This window comes from Oncorhynchus clarkii, chromosome 25, assembly GCF_045791955.1.
Source record: "Oncorhynchus clarkii lewisi isolate Uvic-CL-2024 chromosome 25, UVic_Ocla_1.0, whole genome shotgun sequence".
Taxonomy (NCBI): Eukaryota; Metazoa; Chordata; class Actinopteri; order Salmoniformes; family Salmonidae; genus Oncorhynchus; species Oncorhynchus clarkii.
The window spans coordinates 38,494,816-38,521,356 of NC_092171.1; the positions used below are offsets into that span (position 1 = coordinate 38,494,816).

The window sequence follows — 26,541 nt, forward strand, 5'->3', positions numbered from 1 at the left end:
TACGTCCATGCATCGACTACCGGGGCCTCAATGACATCTTGATTAAGAATCATGACCCCCTACCACTCCTCTCCTCTGCTTTCGAACCTCTCCAGGGGTCCATCTTTTCGATGTTGGACCTTCGGAATGCCTACCATCTTGTTCGGAAGACGGCTTTCAACACTGCCAGTGCACACTATGAGTATCTGGTCATTCCGTTTGGATTGTTTTCCAGGCACTGGTCAATGATGGGCTTCGTGACATTTTGAATCGTTTTGTGTTCGTCTACCTCTACGACTTCCTCGGTCTGGGTCTGCCCAAGAACACATTCTCCATGTCCGACAAGTCCTTCAGCGCCTCCTGGAGAACCAGTTTGGGAAAGTTCTTCAGCGCCTCCTGGAGAACCAGTTTGGGAAAGTCCTTCAGCGCCTCCTGGAGAACCAGTTTGGGAAAGTCCTTCAGCGCCTCCTGGAGAACCAGTTTGGGAAAGTCCTTCAGCGCCTCCTGGAGAACCAGTTTGGGAAAGTCCTTCAGCGCCTCCTGGAGAACCAGTTTGGGAAAGCTGAGAAGTGCGAGTTTGACCATTCTATTATCTCCTTTCTGGCATCTTTCTCATCGCTGAAGGAAATGTCCAGATGCATTCTGAAAAAGTGAGATTGGCCCCAACATCCAGAGTGCAATTGAAACGTTTCCTGGGGTTTGCTAATTTTTACTGCCACTTCATCCAGGGCTACAGCACTCTGCAAGGCTCTGTTATTTACCAGGTTCAACTTCACCATCTCCTACCGCCCAGGGTCTAAGAATGTGAAGCCAGACACTCTCTCTCGCCTGTACAGTTCCGATGCCACACCCTCTGACTCTGAGACGATCCTCCCTACCTCATGCCTTGCAGCTTCAGTTGACTGGATTATTGTGACCCTGGTTCACAAGGCCCAACTGTCCCAGCCGGAACCTGGAGGGGGTCCGGCTAACCGTATGTTCGTCCCTGATTCCGCCCGGTCTCAGGTCCTGGAATGGGCTCATTCCTCCAGGCTGACCTGTCATCCTGGCTCCCGTTCCTTCGACAATGTTTCTGGTGGCCCAATATGGTTCCTAATGCCTCTGCCTTCGCCGCCGCATGCACGGTATGTGCTCAGAATAAGACTCTGTGGCAAACTCCGTCTGGCCTCCGCCAGCCACTGCCTCTCCCTCATTGCCATATTTCCCTGGATGTTGTCACTGGGCTTCCTCCGTCTGATAGCAACACGTCATCCTGATGGTTGTGGATCGGTTTTCAAAAGCCGCACATTTTACTCTTCTCCCCAAGCTACCCTCTGCCAAAGAAATGGCCCAGCTCATGGTGCAGCACGTCTTCCGGATCCATGGACTGCCGGTGGACATCGTCTCCGACTGGGGTCCTCAGTTCTCGCCGCGGTTATGGGAAGGCGTTCTGGGTCGTCGGCCAGCCTGTCCTTCGGAATTCATCCCCAGTCTAACAGCCAGTCGGAGCGAGCAGATCAAGATCTGGAAACAACACTATGGTGTCTCATCTCAACCAAATCCACTACCTGGAGCAAACAACAGGTCTGGGTGGAGTATGCCCATAACACACTTCCCTGCTCGGCCACTGGACTCTCCCCTTTTGAGTGCTCCATGGGGTGTCAGCCCCCACTCTGCCTAGAGCAAGAACAGGAAGTCAACATACCCTCAGACCATATGTTCATCTGCCGTTGTCGGCGTACCTGTAAAAGAGCTTTGTTGGCACATCTCAAGACCAACTCCAGGTATCGTAGACAAGTTGACCGTCGATGGACTCGGCTTCCCGCTATCGTATTGGGCAGAGGGTATGGCTGTCTACATGGGACCTGCCCTTCCGGGTGGAATCCCGCAAACTTTCCCCCGTTTCATTGGTCCTTTCCTCGTCTCTAGAGTCCTTAGTCCCACTGCTGTTTGTTTTACGTTACCCTGTACCCTCCGTATACACTCTACTTTTCATGTGTCTAGGATTAAGCGCTTGTCTCACAGTCCTTTGTCTTCTTTTTGCAGGCCCACCCATCCTCCCGTGTCATCTAAGGCCATCCCGTGTACATGGTGAGAAGTCTCCTGAGTGTTTGACCACGGAGCAGGGTTTTCCAGTACCTGGTTGATTGGGAGGGTTGTGGCCCGGAGGAGAGGTACTGGGTCTTCGCTAAAGACATCCTGGACCCGGACCTCATCGCCGACTTTCACAGCCGGCACCACGGTCAACCAGGATGAGACCCTTACCTCAATCATTCGGACCAACCCTTACCTAAAATGTAACAGTTGGAGATAATGCATAAACTTAACCCTAATCTTATAAATTCAGAGTTAGGTAAAGAGGTGGCAACAACAGGGTATTAGGTAAGGTGGGGGCCGAAACATGGTATTAGGCAAGGAGGGGGCAGAAACAGGGTATTAGATAAGGAGGGGGCAACAACAAGGTATTAGGTATGGAGGGGTTAGCAACAACAGGGTATTAGGTATGGAGGGGGCAGCAACAACAGGGTATTAGGTAAGAGGGGGTAGCAACAACAGGATATTAGGTAAGGAGGGGGCAGCAACAAAGGGGTATTAGGTAAGGAGTGGGCAGCAACAACAGGGTATTAGGTAAGAAGGGGCAGCAACAGGATAATAGGTAAGAGGTAAGAAGGGGCAGCAACAGGATAATAGGTAAGAGGTAAGGAGGGGCAGCAACAGGATAACAGGTAAGGAGGGGGCAGCAACAGGATAACAGGTAAGGAGGGGCAGCAACAGGATAACAGGCAAGGAGGGGCAGCAACAGGTTTGTAGGTAAGAGTTAAGAAGGGGAAGAAACAGGATATTAGGTAAGGAGGGAGAAGCAACAACAGGATATTATGTAAGGAGGGGCAGCAACAGGGTATTAGGTAAGGAGGGGCAGCAACAGGATATTATGAAAGAGTTAAGCAGGGCAGAAATAGGGTATTAGGTAAGAGGTGGGAAGGGTCCTAAAAATGTAGATATACAGTGCTTTCGTGAAGTATTCAGACCCCTTGACTTTTTCCACATTTTGTTACGTTAAAGCCTTATTCAAAACCCCTTCTCTTCATCAATCTACACACAATACCCCATAATGACACGGCCCTTCTCCCCCGATTACTCAATTTGGCCGGGTGCCCAGCGTCTTGGTGGTTCCAAATTTCTCCAATTTAAGGCTGATGGAAGCCGTTGTGTTCTTGCGGACCTTCAATGCTGCAGACATTGTTTGGTACCCTTCCCCAGATCTGTGCCTTGACACAATCCTGTCTCTGAGCTCTACGTGGGACCTTATATAGACAGGTGTGTGCCTTTCCAAATCATGTCCAATCAATTGAATGTACTACAGACGGACTCCAATTAAGTTGTAGAATCATCTCAAGGATCATAAATGGAAACAGGATGCATCTGAGCTACATTTCAAGTCTCATAGCAAATGGTCTGAAAACTTATATACATAATGTATTTCAGGTTTTTATTTTGAATACATTTGTAAAAAATTGTCATTATGGGGTATTGTGTTTAGATTGATGAGGGGAAAAAATGATTTAATACATGTTAGAATGAGGCTGTAACGTGAAAGTCAAGGGGTCTGAATACTTTCCTACGTCACTGTAGGCCTTCCTCTGTGAAAGATTTATAAATAATAAGAAAATGTATCAAATTAAAAAAGATTGCAAGGCGCAAACTCGTGATGCTCGAAGCCGAAACGCGCTGCTCATACCACTGCGCTTCGGCAGCTCTCTAGCAAGCCACGAGAATACTAGGTAATGGTAATGTCGCGTGATTTTTGATTATTTTGTTTTAAGCCTTCTTCCAACCTTAAACACTCAGAATTTATGCCAAAATGGTTCATCTTTGAATTGTTTCTGTTTTAACTCTGTACCCCACGTGGAATTAACCGTGTAACCACCCAGAATTAATATGTCAAAAATAAACCTTCACCAACAATACGTTCTTCCATAATTTCGAAGGGAAATTAAGAGATATTGTTGAGGTAAGACGACTCACCTGAACGCCTGTCCCTCTGCATGTCCACGTGGTACCAGGCTCCATCGTTGACCTTGTTCTGGGTGGCTTTGACCTTGATGGTCCCTGAGCCCATGTCCAACAGCAGGTACAGACTGCCATCCAGCAGCTCTACCGCAAAGAAGTCCACCTGGGGGAGATGGTCAAGGTGTTTGTTCGTCATTGGGATACAACAGCCCCTGAGATATCTTTACAAAACAGGACCTATAAGCCCAATAAATCCTTGAACACAGCCTTTTTGTTTCTTCTCAACATGGGGTTTCATTTAAATTCCAATCAATTCAGAAAGTAAACAGAATTCCAACTCTAATTCCATATTGTCCTAATTGAAAAGCATTGAAGAGAATTGGAATTGGAAGTACATATACTTTCTGAATGGTCTGAAATTGAAATGGAATTGATCCCAACCCTGCTCCTTACACTAGTGATAGATTTGACAGGTTTAGACACAGCTTTACACGCAGGCTGAGGTTAATACATGTATGTGTTGTTTGATTTAATCATAGTTCATCGTCTTACCTTGGTGTTCTTCTGGCTGCGTTGGGCCGCCTTGCGCTCCTGAGGCTTGCCGTGCGTGAAGAGGATGAGTCCGTTGGGTTCCGAGGTCCTGAAGTCAAAGGACAAGGAACCCATTCTCTTGGTGTTCCACTTGGGCAGGCTGATGTAGGCCTCGGGGGTCTCGAAGGAGACAGGGTCCAGGGTGGCCACGTTCTCACACTTAAACATCACATCCCCCTGGATCTTCATCTTGGGGTCCACGATATGCGCCAGACGGGAGAGCTCCAGACGGATGTCATTGTTCTTGTAGACCACCTGGGGGGATAGATTGGTGGTGGGGAAAAAATATAATTTATGGTCATTTGTTTAGGTTATAGTCAAGCTAGACTCAATTCAGGACTCAATTCAGGATAATGACGATGATTTTTGTTGGTAATGTCTGTTTCGCAGCAGTTAACATTTATGCATTTGTTATGCATTTGTTATGCATTTGTTATGCATTTGTTATGCATTTGTTATGCATTTGTTATGCATTTGTTGCCATATCAAACATATTAGCCAGTGTGAAGAGGTTCCACTTTTTCACAAGGTTGGTGACATGGTAGTGGCTAGATTAATTTTGAACGACGGAAGATCTGTTATAGCGCGATTTACACTTAAAGGTAATTTCCAAATGAGCCGACAACTGCAGCGATTATTTCTTTGTATTTTTCTTTGTATTTTTTACGTCCTTTTACTCCCCAATTTTAAGATGTCCAATTGTGATCCAAGAGACGAAGGTCGAGTCATGCGTCCTCTGTAACATGACCTGCCAAACCACGCTCCTTAACATGTGCCTGCTTAACCCGGAAGCCAACCGCACCAACGTGTCGGAGGAAACACAGTTAAACTGATAACCGAAGTCAGCCTGCAGGCACCAGGCCTGCCACAATGAGTCGCTATAGGATGATGAGCCAAGTAAAGCCCCCCGGCCAAACCCTCCCCTAACCCGGAAGACACTGGGCCAATTGTGCACCGCCCTATGGGACTCGCGGTCATGGCCGGTTGTGACACAGCCTGGGAAAGAACGATGCAGACTTAGACTGCTGCGCCACTCGGGAGGCCCCCCTGCAGCGTTTACTTTGAATTCCATCTCAGCAACCATATCATTGCCTTTAAATGGTGCATAGCCTAAAATGGCCGATCACATTGAATCTAGTATCTATATCAGAAACAAATACATAATAAAACACTCAAAGATAGTCGGCTGTATTAATATATCTGTATTAAATACCAATAGGCCAGGGCGCACGGAGAAACAATGGCTGTCTCTGACTGAGGTAATTGACTCTCAGTGGGCTGACAAACGCATCTGGGTCTGCTCTCACTGATAACGATGCTAATGGCTCCACAAAATAATGGTAGACACACAAACAGGAGCGAGCACTTACACAAACACACACGCAGGAACATGCGCGTGCACACACACACACACACACACACACACACACACAGGAACGTGCGCATACACACACCCACACAGATACGCAGGAGTGCACTCATCACACACAGTTATGGTGGCCCAGTTCTTTGTTTTAAAGGTTAGAGGGACAGAGTAGCTGCCTTGGGTTGCTTTGAGAGCCTTATGTAATGCTCCGGCCCTAGACCTGTCTGCCACACACAAACACACACACACACACACACACACGGGCACAAACACACGCAAGAACACACACACACACACACACACCAACACCACACACCAACACACACACGGACACAAACACACGCAAGAACACACACAAACACACCAACACACACACGGACACAAACACACGCAAGCTAACGGAAGCACACACACACACACACACACAGACACACACACACACACACACAAACACAAACACAAACAAACACACAATGTGTCCAGGCACTGCATATCCTTAAGAAATATTGAGCACCTCTTAGAGTTTCTTTGTAAACTAAAAAAAACAACCTATTTGGGAATTAGATATATCAACCGGAGAGTTACACCCACCAGTGACAACAGTGACCCTATTTGGGCATCCAATACATCATCAGAGAGTTTTACACCCACCAGTGACAACAGTGACCCTATTTGGGCATCCAATACATCATCAGAGAGTTTTACACCCACCAGTGACAACAGTGACCCTATTTGGGCATTAGATCCATCAACCGGAGAGTTACACCCACCAGTGACAACAGTGACCGTATTTGGGCATTAGATCCATCAACCGGAGAGTTACACCCACCAGTGACAACAGTGACCGTATTTGGGCATTAGATCCATCAACCGGAGAGTTACACCCACCAGTGACAACAGTGACCGTATTTGGGCATCCAATACATCATCAGAGAGTTTTACACCCACCAGTGACAACAGTAACAGTTCACTACAGCCAACCACTCCATTCTGTGAGTGAGTAAGTGTCCTTAGCAGTGCAAAACAAAGTCCCACTAAGTGGCTAATATTTTATCACAGCAGTCTTGATGCTGTCAATAACCCAGAGGACAGCCAGACATAGGGGAATGAATGTGTGTAAATTGAAATCTGCTCAAGTGGAAAATTGAAGTGTTTTTCTCTAATTCTCTGGGCAGAACAGAAGCCCCTCTCTCTTTCTTGGGTAGCCTATTACGAGCAGAGAACGAGCATGCATACACACCCCTGCGCGCGTGCGTGCACACACACACACACACACACACACACACACACACACACACACACACACACACAAACATGAAAAAACGCACACACACATAACCTCTTTCTCTATGCGTGTGTGAGTAAGTACACAGCTGTCTGTGAGTAGATTGTGGTCTGTGTGAGATTATTGATAATCTGGCAAGTTTGACAGTAAATCAACTCATCCCTCAGATGCCTGAGGGCCCAATGCACTGTGTGTGTGCCTATGTGCATGTGTGTGTCTATGTGTGTGTGTCTACAGTATGTGTGTGGGTGTGTGTCTATGTGTGCGTGTGTGTCTATGAGTGTCTGTGTGTGTGTGTGTGTATGTGTGTGTGTGTGTGTGTGTGCATGTGCGTGTGCGCGTGTGTGTGTGTGTGTGTGTGTATACATGTGCGTGCATGTGTGTGCACCACCATGCATGTGTGTGCATGTGTGTGTGTGTGTGTTTGTGTGTGTGTGTGTGCGTGTATGAAATCCAATCAAACTTTATTTGTCACATGCGCTAAATACAACAAGTGTAGACTTTACCGTGAAATGCTTTATTCTCAAGCCCTTAACCAACAGTGCAGTTCAAGAAGTGTTAAGAAAATATTTACCAAGTAGACTAAAAAAAAAGTCTTAATAAAAAGTAACACAATAATTATAATAATAACAAGGCTATATACAGGGGGCGCTGGTACTGAGTCAGTGTGTGGGGGTACAGGTTAGTTAAGGTAATTTGTGCATGCTTCAGTGTTGCTTGCCTCGAAGATATCATAGATGGTATTTAGTTCGTCTGGTAGGGTCGCGTCACTGGGCAGCTCACGGCTGGGTTTCCATTTGTAGTCCGTAACAGTTTTCAAGCCCTGCCACATCCGACGAGCGTCAGAGTCGGTGTAGTAGGATTCAATTCAACATACGTATTGAGCGAGTCACTGGTACTTCCTGCTTTAGTTTTTGATTGTAAGTAGGAATCAGGAGGATAGAATTATGGTCCGATTTGCCAAATGGAGGGTGAGGGAGTGCTTTGTATGCATCTCTGTGTGGAGTAAATGTGGTCAAGTAAAGGTGGGGGTGTTTTTCTCTGGTTGCACAAGTGACATGCTGGTAAAAATTTGGTAAAACTGACTTAAATTTGCCTGCATTAAAGTCCCCGGCCACTAGGAGCACCGCTTCTGGATGAGCAATTTCTTCTTTGCTTATGGTCTTATAGAGTTGGTTGAGAGCAGTGTTAGTGCCAGCTTTGTTCTGTGGTGGTAAATAGATGGCTACAAATAATAAGGATGATAATTATTTTGGTAGATAGTGTGGTCTACAGCATATCATAAGATACTCTACCTCAGGTGAGCAATACCTCAAAGACTTCTTTAATATTAGACATTGCTCACCAGCTGTTATTAAACAAATAGACACACACCCCCAGCCAGTCTTACCTGAGGTAGCGTCTTTGTTGTACCAGTGCATGGAAAATCCCGCTAGCTCTATATTGTCTGTGTCGTTGTTCAGCCATGTCTCGGTGAAACATAAGATGTTACATTTTTTAATGTCCCGTTGGTAGGATAAAAATTAATCGTAGGTCATAGATTTTATTTTCCAATGATTGCACGTTAGCAAGAAGAACGGGTGGCAGTGGGAGTTTATTCGCTTGCCTACGGATTCTCAGAATGCTGCCCGATCTGTCTTTTCTTCACGCAAAAAGTGTGGATCTGGTCAAGTTCCAGTGAAAGCAGGATATCCTTCTCGTCGGACTCATTAAAGGAAAAAGTTTCTTCCAGTCCTCGGTGAGTAATCGCTGTTGTAATGTCCAGAAGTTCTTGTCGGTCATAAGCTACGGTAGCATCAACATTATGTACACAATAACTTAAAAAAGAAGCTACACACAAGGCAAAAAAAACGAACAAAATAGCACAATTGGTTGGTAAAATGTCAGCCATGTTCTTCAGCGCCATCATGATCCGTGTGTGTGTGTGTGTGTGTGTGTGTGTGTGTGTGTGTGTGTGTGTGTGTGTGTGTGTGTGTGTGTAATGTTTTCAGCCTTTCCGGATCCAGAGGGTTTATCCCAGCGATCATAAATATGGGCAGAAGCTTTACCACAGTGAGATTAAAGTTTTACACTCTAAACATCTACACCACCAGGAAAACACACTGTTTCCACATCCAGCTGCACTATCATCCTAATAATTAATAACATGGGGATTATAAAACAAATGATAAAAAATTATTGAATATAATACAACATTTTTTAAAAATTATTAAACTTTGCCCAGCTTTCCAAAGGGCTCTGGGTATAACCTGGGCAATGTGCTGTGGATCCCTCTATTACTTTTACAGTAAGACAGTGGGATGCAGAGGGATGCACATGCATAGCAATATTAGGTTTTGACTTATCTGTAGATACACAGTAACATGACATTGCTTTAAATTATACTGAACAAAAAATATGAATGCAACATGTAACAATTTCAAAAGATTTTACTGAGTTACAGTTCAAATAAGGAAATAAGTCAATTGAAATAAATAAATTAGGGCCTAATCTATGGATTTCACAAAACTGGGAATATAGATATGCATCTGTTTGTCACAGATATCTTTAAAAAATGGTAGGGGCGTGGATCAGAAAAGCAGTCAGTATCTGGTGTGACCATCATTTTCCTCATGTATTGCGACTCCTTCGCATAGAGTTGATCAGGTGGGTGATTGTGGCTAGTGGAATGTTGTCTTCAATGGCTGTGCCAAGTTGCTGAATATTGGCAGGAACTGGAACACGCTGTCGTACACAACGATCCAGAGCCTCACCAACATGCTCAACGGGTGACATCTGGTGAGTATGCAGACCATGGAAGAACTGGGACATTTTCTGCTTGCAGGAATTGTGTACAGATCCTTGGGACATGCTGAAATTAACATTCATTTTTCTGGCAACCGCTCTAATGGACATTCCTGCAGTCACCATGCCAATTGCACGCTCCCTCAAAACTTGAGATCCATGGCATTGTTTTTGTGTGACACAAACTGCACATTTTAGAGTGGTCTTTTATTGGCCAAAGCACGAGGTGAACCTGTGTAATGATCATGCTGTTTAAATGGCTTCTTGATATGCCACACCTGTCAGGTGGATGGATTATCTTGGCAAAGGAGAAATGCTAACTAAGACGGATGTTAACAAATCTGTGCACTAAATTTGAGAGAAATAAGCTTTCTGTGCAAATGGAAAATGTTACCAACCAGCGACAGAACCAACGTCAGTTCTTCCACTCCTGTCAACAACTAGCGACAGAACCATGGTCAGTTCTTCCACTCCTGTCAACAACCAGCACCAGGACCAACGTCAGTTCTTCCACTCCTGTCAACAACCAGCACCAGGACCAACGTCAGTTCTTCCACTCCTGTCACCAACCAGCACCAGGACCAACGTCAGATCTTCCACTCCTGTCAACAACCAGCACCAGGACCAACGTCAGTTCTTCCACTCCTGTCAACAACCAGCACCAGGACCAACGTCAGTTCTTCCACTCCTGTCACCTACCAGCGCCAAGAACATGGACAGTTCTTCCACTCGTGTGCCATCAACAGAAACGTAACTATTAATATCACCAACTAGCTTTCTTACCGAGGACTGGCTAACTATAATACTTGTTGCCTTTGTCGTCTTTTGGATATTATTATTAAAGCCAGCAGGATGGGGCTGGAGAAATGCAACCACTCTCAAATTCATGGACAGAGCTATGGATGCAAGGAATGACCATCTATGATTACAAAACTATATTTTTAACAATGTCTTGAGGCTGTACAGTGTTTATTTACATTTAGTTTAGGAATTTACAAGTTATATTCTTCAACAATATAATAAACAGTCAATTACTATGTTTTCATTCTGAATAGTCGTTAGCTCTGGAGCTGCAAAAACCCAGTCGATTACAAATTACTTCAGTGCCACAAATAATGAATTTAAAATGTATTTACTAGACTAAATAAATTGGAAGAGTATGTAGTTAAAACTTCTTCGGAATCGGTGACCCTTAAATGGGAAGGTTGAGCTAATATATGCTAATGCGATTAGCATTAGGTTGTAAGTAACAAGAACATTTCCCAGTACATAGATATATCTGATATTGGCAGAAAGATTAAATTATTGTTATTCTAACTGAACTGTCCAATTTACAGTTGCTATTACTGTGAAGGAATACCATGCTATTTATTGTTTGAGGAGAGTGCATAATTTTGAACATGAAAAGTTATTAATAAACAAATTAGGCACATTTGGGCAGTCTTGATTACACATTTTGAACAGAAATGCAATTGTTCATTGGATCATTCTAAAATGTTGCACATACACTGCTGCCATCTAGTGGCCAAAATCTAAATTGCACCTGGGCTGGAATAATACATTATGGCCTTTATCTTGCATTTCAAAGATGATGGTACAAAAAAAATACAAAAAATGCATGTTTTTTTCTTTATTAACTTTTACCAGATCTATTGTGTTATATTGTCCTACATTCCTTTCACATTTCCACAAACTTAAAAGTGTTTCCTTTCAAATGGTACCAAGAATATGCATATCCTTGCTTCAGGGCCCGAGCTACAGGCAGGTAGATTTGTGAAAAAACAAAAATTATGACAAAAAAACAGAAAGCTTGAGCGTGCATAACTATTCAAACCTCCCAAAGTCAAAACTTTGTAGAGCCACCTTTTGCAGCAATTACAGCTGCAAGTCTCTTGGGATATGTGTCTATAAGCTTGGCACATCTAGTCACTGGGATTTTTGCCCATTCTTCAAGGCAAAACTGCTCCAGCTCCTTCAAGTTGGATGGGTTCCACTGGTACACAGCAATGGCCCTCTCACTACAACCTTGTTGTCACCCACGGCCCTCTCACTACAACCTTGTTGTCACCCACGGCCCTCTCACGACAACCTTGTTGTCACCCACGGCCCACTCACTACAACCTTGTTGTCACCCACGTCCCTCTCACTACAACCTTGTTGTCACCCACGGCCCTCTCACTACAACTTCGTTGTCACCCACGGCCCTCTCACTACAACCTTGTTCTCACCCACGGCCCTCTCACTACAACCTTGTTGTCACCCACGGCCCTCTCACTACAACCTTGTTGTCACCCACGGCCCTCTCACGACAACCTTGTTGTCACCCACAGCCCTCTCACTACAACCTTGTTGTCACCCACGGCCCTCTCACTACAACCTTGTTGTCACCCACGGCCCTCTCACTACAACTTCGTTGTCACCCACGGCCCTCTCACTACAACCTTGTTCTCACCCACGGCCCTCTCACTACAACCTTGTTGTCACCCACGGCCCTCTCACTACAACCTTGTTGTCACCCACAGCCCTCTCACTACAACTTTAAACAGAACCCAGCTACAGGACAGCAAACCCCCCATTGCTGATTGGCCGATGATTATCCTTATTTACGATATTATCACTGTGTGTGTGTGACACAAATTGATACTTTGCAATTTGGTCGCAGGGGCGACATTGTCATCTGGACTGGTGGCGGATGTCAACGTAGAATGTCACCTAGCTAATTCCTGCCATGGCAGTAATGAGGCGTCAAGCAGTGCCCTGTGAAATTTCACAGGGCACTAATTATTTATGTCTGTTTGTTTGTGTCTGTTTGTCTGTCTGTCTGTCTGTTTGTTTGTGTCTGTCTGTCTGTCTGTCTGTCTGTCTGTCTGTCTGTGTGCGTGTATATGTCTATCTGTCTGTCTGCCTTTCTGTGTCTGTCTTTCTTTGTCTGTCTGTCTGTCTGTCTGTCTGTCTGTCTGTCTGGGTAACTTCTCTGAATGTCACATGCATTTCATCATAGAGAAATTAGTGAAAGACAATCTGTTCTTGCACATGTGAAACTGAGTGGTAGCATCATAGCCTACAGAACCTAGCTGTACCAGTACAGTAGCTACACAATCCCATTCCTCCAATTGCCTGCTGATAGAAAGCTGAATAAATTACCAAAGTATATTCACCAAAGATAGACCAGAGCCTGTCGTTTCCAATGGGAACAAATGAATCATAGCGGGCAGAACAGAAAGGAGGAGGGCAGAGACAGGCATGAGCTAGTGAGATCCTATTGGCACGGTCTAGCATTTATTTGCATATTTCCATTAGATAATTCCTAGTCTGTCAATTCGCCCTTGCACTCCTTCTAAACATCAACTTTTCAAAGGGTAAAGTCTACAAAATGCAGTCCACTCGGCAGGGTAGCCTAGTGGTTAGAGCGTTGGACTAGTAACCGGAAGGTTGCAAGTTCAAACCCCCGAGCTGACAAGGTACAAATCTGTCGTTCTGCCCCTGAACAGGCAGTTAACCCACTGTTCCTAGGCCGTCATTGGAAATAAGAATTTGTTCTTAACTGACTTAACTAGTTAAAAAAACCAGATTCTGGTTTTGGAAAAATAAAGTTGTATGGAGAACAAATGTTTCATCGATGAGAAAAAATCCATCTCGCTCCATCTTCTCCCACTGTCGGTCACTGGGCTGCCTCTCATCTCCATATTATGTAGTGAATCGGAAACGCCAAACAGATGCTTCACATTCTTTCCACATCCGGTGAAATATCTGTCTAATTGTTTCATCTGTGATATTACTGTTAGACACAAATAGTGATCGGCTAGAGGAGGGAAAACTTTGGCAAGATGACAAGTCTCTTTAAGTGTCTACAAACAACGTAGAGCAGCGTCTCACCAAACACTGGAGGTGTTTTTCAGGGCAGCGAAGATACAGTGGTCAGGTTACCCAGGTTAATAGAGCCTGAATCTTACTGATAGTGAGTGAGTGATCTCTGATTTGTTGCGCTTACATTTTTCTATTCAATATCATGTATAACATACAGGAGAAGGAACACACACTGTACATCTGTCTATTCAATATCGTCTGTGTGACATGAGATTAAATAGGTATGCCCACAGGACTGATTCAGAGGCGTGTGTGTATGTGTGTGTGTGTGTCTCTGTGTGTAGCTGTCTGGGAACTATGTGTACGCATAAAATAAAAAATGACCAGTGTTTGAGTATGAGACAGGAATGATCATCAGGCTGTTATCGCCTTTACCAGACACTCAGAGAGAGAGAGACAGAGACATAACCCAGAGAGAGATGGAGAGAGAGAGAGAGAGACATAGCCTAGAGAGAGAGAGAGAGAGATGTGCTCACTGCCCACAAAATGACGTGGAAACTGAGCTGCACTTCCTAACCTCCTGCCCAATGTATGACCATATTAGAGAGACATATTTCCCTCAGATTACACAGATCCACAAAGAATTCGAAAACAAATCCAATTTTGAAAAACTCTCATATCTACTGGGTGAAATTCCACAGTGTGCCATCACAGCAGCAAGATTTGTGACCTGTTGCCACGAGAAAAAGGTAACCAGTGAAGAACAAACACCATTGTAAACACCATTGTAAATACATGTTTGTTTGTTTATTTTACCTTTTATTGTTTATCTCACTGTTGTTTGTTATCTAGCTCAATTGCTTTATTTAACTAGGTAAATCAGAAAAATTCCTATTTACAATGACAGCCTTCCTCGGCCGACACTGGGCAAATTGCCACCCTATGGTACTCCCAATCACAACCAGATGGATTCAAACCAGGGACTGTACTGACACCTCTTGCACTGAGATGCAGTGACTAGAACTCTGCGCCACACGGGAGCCTGAAACATTGCTTTGGCAATGTTAACATATGTTTCGCATGCCAATAAAGCCCTTGAATTGAATTGACTAACAGAGAGAGAGAGAGAGAGAGAGAGAGAGAGAGTCAGACAGACTGACTGACTGACAGAGAGATAGAGAGAGAGAGAAAGAGAGTCGGACAGACTGACTGACTGACAGAGCGAGAGAGAGAGAGAGAAAGAGAGTCAGACAGACTGACTGACTGACAGAGAGAGAGAGAGAGAGAGAAAGAGAGTCAGACAGACTGACTGACTGACAGAGAGAGAGAGAGAGAAAGAGAGTCAGACAGACTGACTGACTGACAGAGAGAGAGAAAGAGAGTCAGACAGACTGACTGACTGACAGAGAGAGAGAGAGAGAGAGAGAGAGAGAGAGAGAAAGAGAGTCAGACAGACTGACTGACTGACAGAGAGAGAGAGAGAGAGTTACAGAGAGAAAAATACAGACTTCAACACACTGTCTGTGTGAATGCGAAATGACACAGCGGTATAACCGAGGCCAAACCACAACCGTCATTGACATTACAAACACCTCCATTCAACTCACAGTATTCATGTGATATATTAACTTGTGGAATCCTCTGGACTCCTGTGAAAGGGAGAGAGGGAAGCTACTGAGACAGGCAGTTTGTCTGTTCTGGAATACTGCGTCCATATACTTCTTTTCAGCCACCAAAATAGTTCAACACACACACACGCACACACCTAGACACCACATCGTGCTCCATGGAGGCGACTTGAATTGCAAAGTGAACGTCTGTGGCCCCTGCGTTGTTGTTGTTGTTTGTGTGTGTGTGTGTGTGTGTGTGTGTGTGTGTGTGTGTGTGTGTGTGTGTGTGTGTGTGTGTGTGTGTGTGTGTGTGTGTGTGTGTGTGTGTGTGTGTGTGTGTGTGTGTGTGTGGGACCCTGGGTGACACACACATTAATCATCTACAGCTGTCTGCCTCATAAATCTCTGCTTGCCGGCCTTGCCCACCACTCTCCAGGAATTAATGGCCCCGGGCCGCTAAGCACAGGCTACAACCGACAAACACACACATGCACATCCCTGGCATGCTGTGTGTGTGTGTGTGTGCGTGCGTGCGTGCGTGCGTGCGTGCGTGCGTGCTTGCGTGCGTGTGTGTGTGTGTTTGAGGGCACACCACTCTCTCCTCTTCTGTCCTATCTTCTCTCCCTTCTGCTAAATCTATCCCCCTCCTGTCTCCTGATTCTGTCTCTTTGACTCTACTCTTCTACCTTTCCACATCCTTTGACTCACACTGTTCCATTTCCTCCCGGTTGGCTCATTGCAAGCTTACTGAACAGGGCTGTGGGCAGCTGAGCGAAAATGGAGGAAACCTAAACTTCCGGAGGACCTATCGTCCTTTCACACCCTCCTCTCTAATATCTCTTCCTCTGCATCCGTTGCTAAAGTCACATTCTATCACTTTACATTTCAAGCTTCTGCTCTAAACCTGAGTAACTATTTTTCCACCTTCTCCATCTTCCTTAATCCTCCACCCCCTCCCTTGTCCCTCTCTGCAGACAACTTTGTCAACCATTTCAACTGAGACTGCTCTTCTCTGTGTTACGGAGGCTCTCTGCTGACTCTCTCTCCTCTGTTCTCATCCTCCTACATTTATCTGCTGCCTTGAACACGGTGAACCATCAGATCCTCCTCTCCACCGTCTCAGGGCTGGGCGTCTCAGGCACAGCAAAGACTTGAACTGCATCCTACCTGGCAGGCCGCTCCTACCTGGTGACGTGGAGAGGATCCGTGTCTGCACCACGTACTCTCACTACTGGTGTCCCACAGTGTTCTTGGTGCTCTCCTCTTCTCTCTATACACCAAGTCACTCGGCTCCATAATTTCCTCACATGGTCTCTCCTATCAGTGGCAATCTGCGTGCCTGGGAGATATCTTAGCTTGGATGTCGGCCCAGCACCTCAAGCTCAACTTCGACAAGATGGAGCTACTCTTCCTCCCAGGGAAGGCCTGCCTGCTCCAACTCCATGGTGTCTCCTCCCAGAGTACAAAGAATCTTGGCGTGACCCTGGTCAACACCCTGTCGTTAAACGCAAACATGAAAGCAGTGACTCGCTCCTGCAGGTTCATGCTCTACAACATCAGTAGAGTACGACCCTACCTCAGACAGGAAGCGGCGCAGGTCCTAATCCAGGCACTTGTCATATCCCGTCTGGACTTGTGCATCTCATTGTGTACTAGGTTCCCTGTTTGTGCCATCAAACCCTGCAACTTAGTCAGAATACTGCAGCCCATTGCTCCCTTCGGTCTCAACGTAGACTTTGATCTGAAGCCATTCTTGTGATTATTTTGACTTTGCCATAGTAATTGTTTGTAAGCTTGTGTAGTCAAATTAATTTATGATCGTATGCTATCCACTTGTTGTTTGTATGCTGTTCTTTGTTTGACATTTTAATATTTGATAATTAACCAATGATATTAGGCCACTCTTGGCCATGATTACAGACACCTGTGTCGTTTGACACTATATAAATGAGTCATCCCGCAGTGTTTGTGATTATACCCTGATGAAGACAGCTTGGCTGTCGAAACGTTGGTAATTACATTTTTGCATCTGAGCTCCTAGAGTGTGCGGCTCTCTTTTATTTTCAAGTTTGCTACTCCGCTAGCCAGCACCTCGCCTAAATAGGTGTGCATTTATTTTTCTTCTAGAATGCTGCAGCCCGCCTGATTTTCATCCCACTCCTAGGCACACTCCACTGGCTTCCAGTCGAAGCTCGCATCCACCACAAGACTGTGGTGCCTACCTAAAGAGCTGCAAGAGGAACTGTCACTCCCTACCTGCAGAATAAGCTCAAACCCTACATCCCAACCGAAGCACTCCATACTGCCACCTCTCATCTCTTGGCCCTCCCAACCCTACAGGAGGGTATATGCTGCTAAGCCCAGCCTAAGCTCCTCTCTGTCCTTGCACCCCGATAGTGGAACCAGCTTCCCCCTGAAGTTAGGACAGCAGAGTCAAAAACACCTTAACACTAGAACTGCCATAGGCCAACGGCCACTGATTTTTTATTTTGACAATAAATTAAAATCTGCCCCCTCAAAAAGCTATGTCCTACTCCTTCCCCGACTGTTCCTAAATGTTTGTATTTTACAGTACTCATTTGTCAGAATATTGAAATCACAAACAGAAAAGATTCTAGAGCCTTTTGACTAACCTGCAAAGACCATGTTCTGAAGAACGTTGGTACCCAGACACGCTGCAAAGACCATGTTCTGTAGAACGTTGGTACCTAAACACGCTGCAAAGACCATGTTCTGTAGAACGTTGGTACCCAGACACGCTGCAAAGACCATGTTCTGTAGAACGTTGGTACCCAGACACGCTGCAAAGACCATGTTCTGTAGGTCGTTGGTACCTAAACACGCTGCAAGACCATGTGCTGTAGGTCGTTGGTACCCAGACACGCTGCAAGACATGTTCTGTAGAAGGCTGGTACCCAGACACGCTGCAAGACCATGTTCTGTAGGTCGTTGGTACCCAGACACGCTGCAAGACCATGTTCTGTAGGTCGTTGGTACACAGACACTGTGTATTATTACAGACACTTATTATTATTATTAACCTGGCTGGTTATATTATTATTATTATTATTATTATTATTAACCTGGCTGGTTATATTATTATTATTATTATTATTATTATTATTATTAACCTGGCTGGTTATATTATTATTATTATTATTATTATTATTATTATTATTATTATTAACCTGGCTGGTTATATTATTATTATTATTATTATTATTATTATTATTATTATTATTATTATTATTATTATTAACCTGGCTGGTTATATTATTATTGTATTATTATATTATTATTATTAACCTGGCTGGTTATATTATTATTATTATTATTATTATTATTATTATTATTATTAACCTGGCTGGTTATATTATTATTGTATTATTATATTATTATTATTAACCTGGCTGGTTATATTATTATTATTATTATTATTATTATTATTATTATTAACCTGGCTGGTTATATTATTATTGTATTATTATATTATTATTATTAACCTGGCTGGTTATATTATTATTGTATTATTATATTATATTTTATCTATTGTACTTTTTCAAAAGAAGCTGTAACTGGATTTTATTATTTACTATAATTAATATTTACTATATTTACTATAATTATATAATATAATACAATAATTACTAATCGAGTCTACAAACGAAGTTGATGAAATGGATTACACTGTAATGTTTTTAGTGTAATGGAAATGAAAACATGCTATAGGCACATACAGTGGCATACAGTGCCTTGCAAAAGTATTCATGCAAAAGTATTCATCCCCATTGCCGTTTTTCTTATTTTGTTGCATTTCAACCTGCAATTTACATCGAATTTTATTTGGACTTCATGTACTGGACACACATACAATATTCGAAATTTATAAAATGAAAAAAATATGTATATTTAAAAAAATAAAAAACAGGAAAGTGGTGCGTGAGTATGTATTCACCACCTTTGCTATGAAGCCCCTAAATAAGATCCTGTGCAACCAATTACCTTCAGAAGTCACATAATTAGTTAAATAAATTCCACCTGTGTGCAATCTAAGTGTCACATGTTCTGTCACATGATCTCAGTACATATACACCTGTTCTGAAAGGCCGCAGAGTCTGCAACACCACTAAGCAAGGGGCATCACCAAGCAAGGGGCACTATGAAGACCAAGGAGCTCTCCAAACAAGTCAGGGACAATGTTGTTGGAGAAGTACAGATCAGGGTTGGGTTATAAAAAAATATCCAAAACTTTGAACATCCCAGGGAGCACCATTAAATGAACATCCCAGGGAGCACCATTACATCCATTATTAAAACATGGAAATAATATGGCACAGCAAAAAACATGCCAAGAGAGGGCCGCCCACTAAAACTCACGGTCCAGGCAAGAAGGGCATTAATCAGAGAGGCAACAAAGAGACCAAAGATACCGTTGAAGGAGCTGCAAAGCTCCACAGCGGAGAATGGAGTATCTATCCATAGGACCACTTTAAGCCGTGCACTCCACAGAGCTGGGCTTTACAGAAGAGTGGTCAGAAAAAAAATAAGCAAACATGTTTGGTGTTTGTCAAAAGGCTTGTGGGAGACTCCCCTAACATGTCGGAGAAGGTACTGTGTGGTAAGATGAAACTAAAATTGAGCTTTTTGGCCATCAAGGAAAACGCTGTCTGGTGCAAACCCAACACCTCTTAACACCCTGAGAACACCATGAAGCATGGTGGTGGCAGCATCATGTTTTTCATCGGCAGGGATTGGGAAACTGGTCAGAATTGAAGAAATGATGGATGCCACTAAATACAGGGAAGTTCTTGAGGGAAACCTGTTTCAGACTTCCAGAGATTTGAGACTGAGACGGAGGTTCACCTTCCAGCAGGACAATGACCCTAAGCATACTGCTAAAGCAACACTCGTGTGGGTTAAGGGGAAACATTTAAATATATTGGAATGGCCTAGTCAAAGCCCAGACCTCAATCCAATTGAAAATCTGTGGTATGACTTAAAGATTGCTGTACACCAGCAGAACCCATCCAACTTGAAGGAGCTGTAGCAGTTTTGCGTTGAAGAATGGGCAAAAAAATCCCAGTGGCTAGATGTGCCAAGCTTATATCCCAAGAGACTTGCAGCTGTAATTGCTGCAAAATGTGACTCTACAAAGTTTTGAACTTAATAAATAGTTATTCACGCTCACGTTTTCTGTTTTTTTGTCTTATTTGTTGTTTGTTTCACAATAATAAATAAAAAATTGCATCTTCAAAGTGTTAGGCTAGCTGCTGTATCCATACATCTCGGTTTTAGCCATTTGGAATTTGTTGACTGTATATTTTATCATTTCATTAAGGACACCATCAACACCACGTGCCTTTTTGGGTTGGAGGGTCTATCCTGTAGCTCATTCAAGGTAATTGGAGAATCCAGTGGGTTCTGGTAGTCTTCAATAGTTGATTCTAAGATTTGTATTTGATCATGTATATGTTTTTGCTCTTTATTCTTTGTTATAGAGCCAAAAAGATTGGAGAAGTGGTTTACGCATACGTCTCCATTTTGGATAGATAACTCTTTGTGTTCTTGTTTGTTTAGAGTTTTGACATTTTCCCAGAAGTGGTTAGATTCAATGGATTATTCAATTATATTGAGCTGATTTCTGACGTGCTCGTCCTTCTTTTTCCCTAGGCATCCTCGTCTGCAGGACAGTTTGAAGAAGTGTGATCAGACTCACTCAGGTTGGGGGAGTTGTCACAGAGAGATCTTTTCCTGCTGTCTTCTCTCTTTGATCCCGTAAAAGTCCTGCTGGAACTGCATGAGGAAGCCCTGCACCATTACTGACTTGTACACGTAATGACAGAGGTTGTTTTAATTTCCTCAATGTCTAGTATTCTGAGTTTCCACCCTGGGCCAAAACCTCTCTCTTGACATAGGGGTAGTGTGCTCTTATAGCACTGTGTCATGCCAGGGGATGTGTGGGAAATTAAGTTACTTATGTTCCCCTCTTTGTAACAGGCAGCAAATAGTGTTTCTGGATTGTCCTTGATGAGCTTTTTTTGTACTTGTTCCTTGCAGTGTTATATTTTATATCCATTGGGTACTCTATTGTAATGACCTCTGGACAGGGATAAGCCATTGGGGCTTCAAAGGCCTCTGTATTTGGGTGTGGGGGACTGTGGAACTTGTTGTTTGGCTCAAGAGTTTTCACACATCTGACTTCACACTTCAAATCAAATCATATTGTATTTGTCACATACACATGGTTAGCAGATGTTAATGCGAGTGTAGCGTAATGCTTGTGCTTCTAGTTCTGACAATGCAGTAATAACCAACGAGTAATCTAACCTAACAATTCCACACCTACTACCTTATTCACACAAGTGTAAAGGGATAAAGAATATGTACATAAAGATATATGAATGAGTGATGGTACAGAACGGCATAGGCAAGATGGAGTAGATGGTATAGAGTACAATATATACATATGAGATTATATAAACATACAGTGGCATAGTTTAAAGTGGCTAGTGATACATGTATTACATAAAGATGGCAAGATGCAGTAGATGGTATAGAGTACAGTATATACATATGAGATGAGTGATATAGGGTATATAAACATACAGTGGCATAGTTTAAAGTAGCTAGTGATACATGTATTACATAGAGATGGCAAGATGGTAGATGCAGCAGGTTAAATGAGTACAGTATATACATATACATATGAGATGAGTAATGTAGGGTATGTAAACATTACATTAAGTGATAGAAGCTGTTTTTCAGTCTCTCGGTCCCTGCTGTGATGCACCTCTACTGACCTCGCCTTCTGGATGATAGCGGGGTGAACAGGCAGTATGGCCTTCCTGTGACATCGGGTGGTGTAGTTGTCCTGGAGGGCAGGTAGTTTGCCCCCAGTGATGCGTTGTGCAGACCTCACTACCCTCTGGAGAGCCTTACTGTTGTGGGCGGAGCAGTTGCCGTACCAGACTGATACAGGATGCTCGACAAGATGGTCTCGATTGTGCATCTGTAGAAGTTTGTGAGTGCTTTTGGTGACAAGCAGAATTTCTTCAACCTCCTGAGGTTGAAGAGGCGCTGCTGCGCCTTCTTCACAACGCTGTCTGTGTGTGTGGACCAATTCCGTTTGTCCGTGATGTGTACGCCGAGGAACTCAGAACTTACTACCCTCTCCACTACTGTCCCATCAATGTGGATAGGGAGGTGCTCCCTCTGCTGTTTCCTGAAGTCCACAATCATCTCCTTTGTTTTGTTGATGTTTAGTGTGAGGTTATTTTCCTGACACCACACTAAGAGGGCCCTCATCTCCTCCCTGTAGGCCGTCTAGTCGTTGTTGGTAATCAAGCCTACCACTGTAGTGCCGTCCGCAAACTTGATGATTAAGTTGGAGGCGTGCATGGCCACGCAGTCGTGGGTGAACAGGGAGTACAGGAGAGGGCTCAGAACGCACCCTTGTGGGGCCCCAGTGTTGAGGATCAGCGGGGTGGAGATGTTGTTACCTACTCTCACCACCTGGGGGCGGCCCGTCAGGAAGTACAGTACCCAGTTTGGAGGGTACTATAGTGTTAAATGCTGAGCTGTAGTCTATGAACATCATTCTCACATAGTTATTCCTCTTGTCCAGATGGGTTAGGGTCGTGTGCAGTGTGGCTGCGATTGCGTCGTCTGTGGACCTATTTGGCGGTAAGCAAATTGCAGTGAGTCTAGGGTGTGAGTTAGGGTGGAGGTGATATGGTCTTTGACTAGTCTCTCAAAGCACTTCATGATGACGGAAGTGAGTGCTACGGGGCGGTGGTCATTTAGCTCAGTTACTTTAGCTTTCTTGGGAACAGGAACAATGGTTGCCCTCTTGAAGCATGTGGGAACAGCGGACTGGGATAAGGATTCATTGAATATGTCCGTAAACACACCAGCCAGCTGGTCTGCGCATGCTCTGAGGGCGCGGCTGGGGATGCCGTCTGGGCCTGCAGCCTTGCGAGGGTTAACACTTTTAAATGTTTTACTCACGTCGGCAGCAGTGAAGGAGAGTCCGCAGGTTTTGGTAGCGGGCCGTGTCAGTGGCACTGTATTGTCCTCAAAGCGAGCAAAAAAGTGATTTAGTCTGTCTAGGAGCAAGACATCCTGGTCCGTGACGGGGCTGGTTTTCTTTTTGTAATCCAGTGCTAATTGAAGGTGCCGCCAGATCTATTCTATCCAAGCAGCTTGGTATACTCATTTACTTAGCTTTATATAACAAAATTAACTAGTGATTATTGTCTTTTACTTTTTAGATTCAGAAGTAGCTTCAAATGAAATATTTCTCACTCAGGTTTGTGTTGGATGGTATTTCCAGGTTCCAGTGTGTTTCTTCTGAAGTTTTTTCTTGATAGTCCTTGGTAGTAAGAATCCATTCGGGTCATTTTGTCCAAAATCAGGGTTTTAGGAATTTTCATTTGGATTGAAGGTTTTAAAATAAAGACATTTCAAATGTAATTTTATGTATAAATACAGTATTTTAATAATGTGCAAATAGTTAAACTACAAACAGGAAAATAAATAAACATAAATATAGGTTATCTCTCTCTCTCTCTCTCTCTCTCTCTCTCTCTCTCTCTCTCTCTCTCTCTCTCTCTCTCTCTCTCTCTCTCTCTCTCTCTCTCTCTCTCTCTCTCTCTCTCTCTCTCTCTCTCTCTCTCTCTCTCTCTCTCTCTCTCTCTCTCTCTCTCTCTCTCTCTCTCTCTCTCTCCCTCTACCTCTGACTGAGTGTGTGTCTCTCTTTCACTCAATTGGTCTAATGAATGAATAACAGTTGCAGTGTTTATTTTATTCCACAGGGTGGGATGCTTTCCAAACTCCAGCACCATGCTCTCACACTGGCCGCTGAGCATACATGAAATCAAAGACTTCTAGTGGACCTAGTGGTGTGAGGCATTTGTGCTGCTTGTGTATGTGAGTGTGTATGTGAGTGTGTATGTGAGTGTGTATGTGAGTGTGTATGTGTATGTGTATGTGTGTGTGTGTGTGTGTGTGTGTGTGTGTGTGTGTGTGTGTGTGTGTGTGTGTGTGTGTGTCTTCACTGTATTGCCAGGGGGTAAAAGTGTGCCAGTGTGGGTGGTGACAGCTACAGGCCACAAGCCAAAGCTAGACAAGCAAATCTCAACTCTGATCTGAGGCCACACACATACACACGCACACACACACACACACACACACACGCCATCCTGGGGCTGTTTGGACAGGGGAACTGCATGGTCATCTCGTGCATCAAAGCTGGGACAGAGAGACTGAAGAACAGCTTCTATCTCAAGGCCATCAGTCTGCTAAACAGCAATCACTAACATGGAGAGGTTGCTGCCTACATGGAGACCCAATCACTGGCCACTTTAACAAATGGATCACTAGTCAATTTAAACAATGCCACTTTAAATAATACCACATTAATAATGTTTACAGATCTTACATTACTCATATCATAGGTATATACTGTATTTTATACCATCTATTGCACCTCTCGGCCATCGCTCATCCATATATTTATATGTACATCCTCTCATTCCCCCCTTTTAGATCGGTGTGTATTAGGTAGTTGTTGGGGAACTTGTTAGATTACTTGTTATATATTTCTGCAGTGTCGTAACCAGAAGCACAAGCATTTCGCTACACTCACATTAACATCTGCTAACCATGTGTATGTGACCAATAACATCTGCTAACCATGTGTATGTGACCAATAACATCTACTAACCATGTGTATGTGACCAATAACATCTACTAACCATGTGTATGTGACCAATAACATCTACTAACCATGTGTATGTGACCAATAACATCTACTAACCATGTGTATGTGACCATTAACATCTGCTAACCATGTGTATGTGACCATTAACATCTGCTGAACATGTGTATGTGACCAATAACATCTGCTGAACATGTGTATGTGACCAATAACATCTGCTGAACATGTGTATGTGACCAATCACATCTGCTGAACATGTGTATGTGACCAATAACATCTAATTATTTCCTAATATGTTGACATGCATATAAAAAAAAAATACTGATTCCGATCTTTTGAATAATGTGATATGATTCAGTGTAAATTACCTACATTATAAGTGAGATTTTGATAATATTACCATTACATCCACACACTCGTCACTCTCGTTAAACAACTCTAAATCGCTTTGGGACAGTAGGGGGCTCCCGAGTGGTGCAGCAGTCTGAAGTGACGCCTCAGTGCTTGAGGCATCACTACAGACACACCCTGGTTCGATTCCAGGCTGTATTACAACCGGCCGTGATTGGGAGTCCCATAGGGCGGCGCGCATTAGGCCCAGCGTCGTTAGGGTTTGGCCGGGGCAGGCCGTCACTGTAAATAAGAATTTGTTCGTAACTGACTTGCCTAGTAAAATAAAGGTTAAATCATTATTTTTTAAAGTAGGGCTCAAGTTACTAGCCAATAATGCTGCATAAAACGTTTGAAAGGCCTATACTTTTTACCGAACACAGTGAAATGCTTGTAAAAAAAATTCTCGTGTTCCCCTCTTCTCTACCTAACTTTCCCTCACAGTCCTTTCAGTTTCCCTTGAGTCCCATTAGTTTGGCCGTTCAGCGCTACCTTAGTTATCCCTCACCCATCATAGCCCTGTGATTACAAACCAATCAGAGCGCTTGAAAAGGCGTATCTGAACACTGCACCCAATCAGGTCAGAGTGTTATCGTCGTCCGAAGAAAGAAGACACATTTTTCATAGGATCATTTTTATTGTGGACAGTAACAAAAATATCTGATAGTTCTCCGTGCATTGAAATAACTACAATTCATTCAGATTAACACTATTCCACCAAGATTTATTCCCAGTCAAGATCCAAGTATATAATCAGGATTCATGGTATATAAATCAAAGTGTGTCGGTGAAGAGGAAAAGGAATTAAAACCCTGAAAAAATAAGCATCGGCATTGTTCTTACCAGACATCCTTTAGAAGGTCTGAACCCAAATCACAGTCAGTACTAGCGGGTGAGGGCAATCACAGCCAACCCCTCAAACGGGTGAGGGCATTCACAGCCAACCCCTAAAACAGGTGAGGACATTCACAGCCGACCGCTCAGACGGGTGAGGGCATTCACAGCCAACCCCTAAAACAGG

General features: G+C 43.8%; 1 protein-coding gene across 1 annotated transcript in view; it reads right to left on the reverse strand.

Moving 5' to 3' along the window:
• LOC139383366 (neurexin-3a-like) overlaps window positions 1–26,541 on the reverse strand; it is a 599,057-nt gene that overhangs the window by 431,903 nt on the left and 140,613 nt on the right. Inside the window, exons 8-9 of the mRNA XM_071127881.1 lie at window positions 4,522–4,815; window positions 3,985–4,132 (exon numbers count right to left, since the gene is read on the reverse strand). Of these exons, the coding sequence (XP_070983982.1) occupies window positions 3,985–4,132; window positions 4,522–4,815 (442 nt within the window). The remainder of the gene's footprint in view (window positions 1–3,984; window positions 4,133–4,521; window positions 4,816–26,541) is intronic.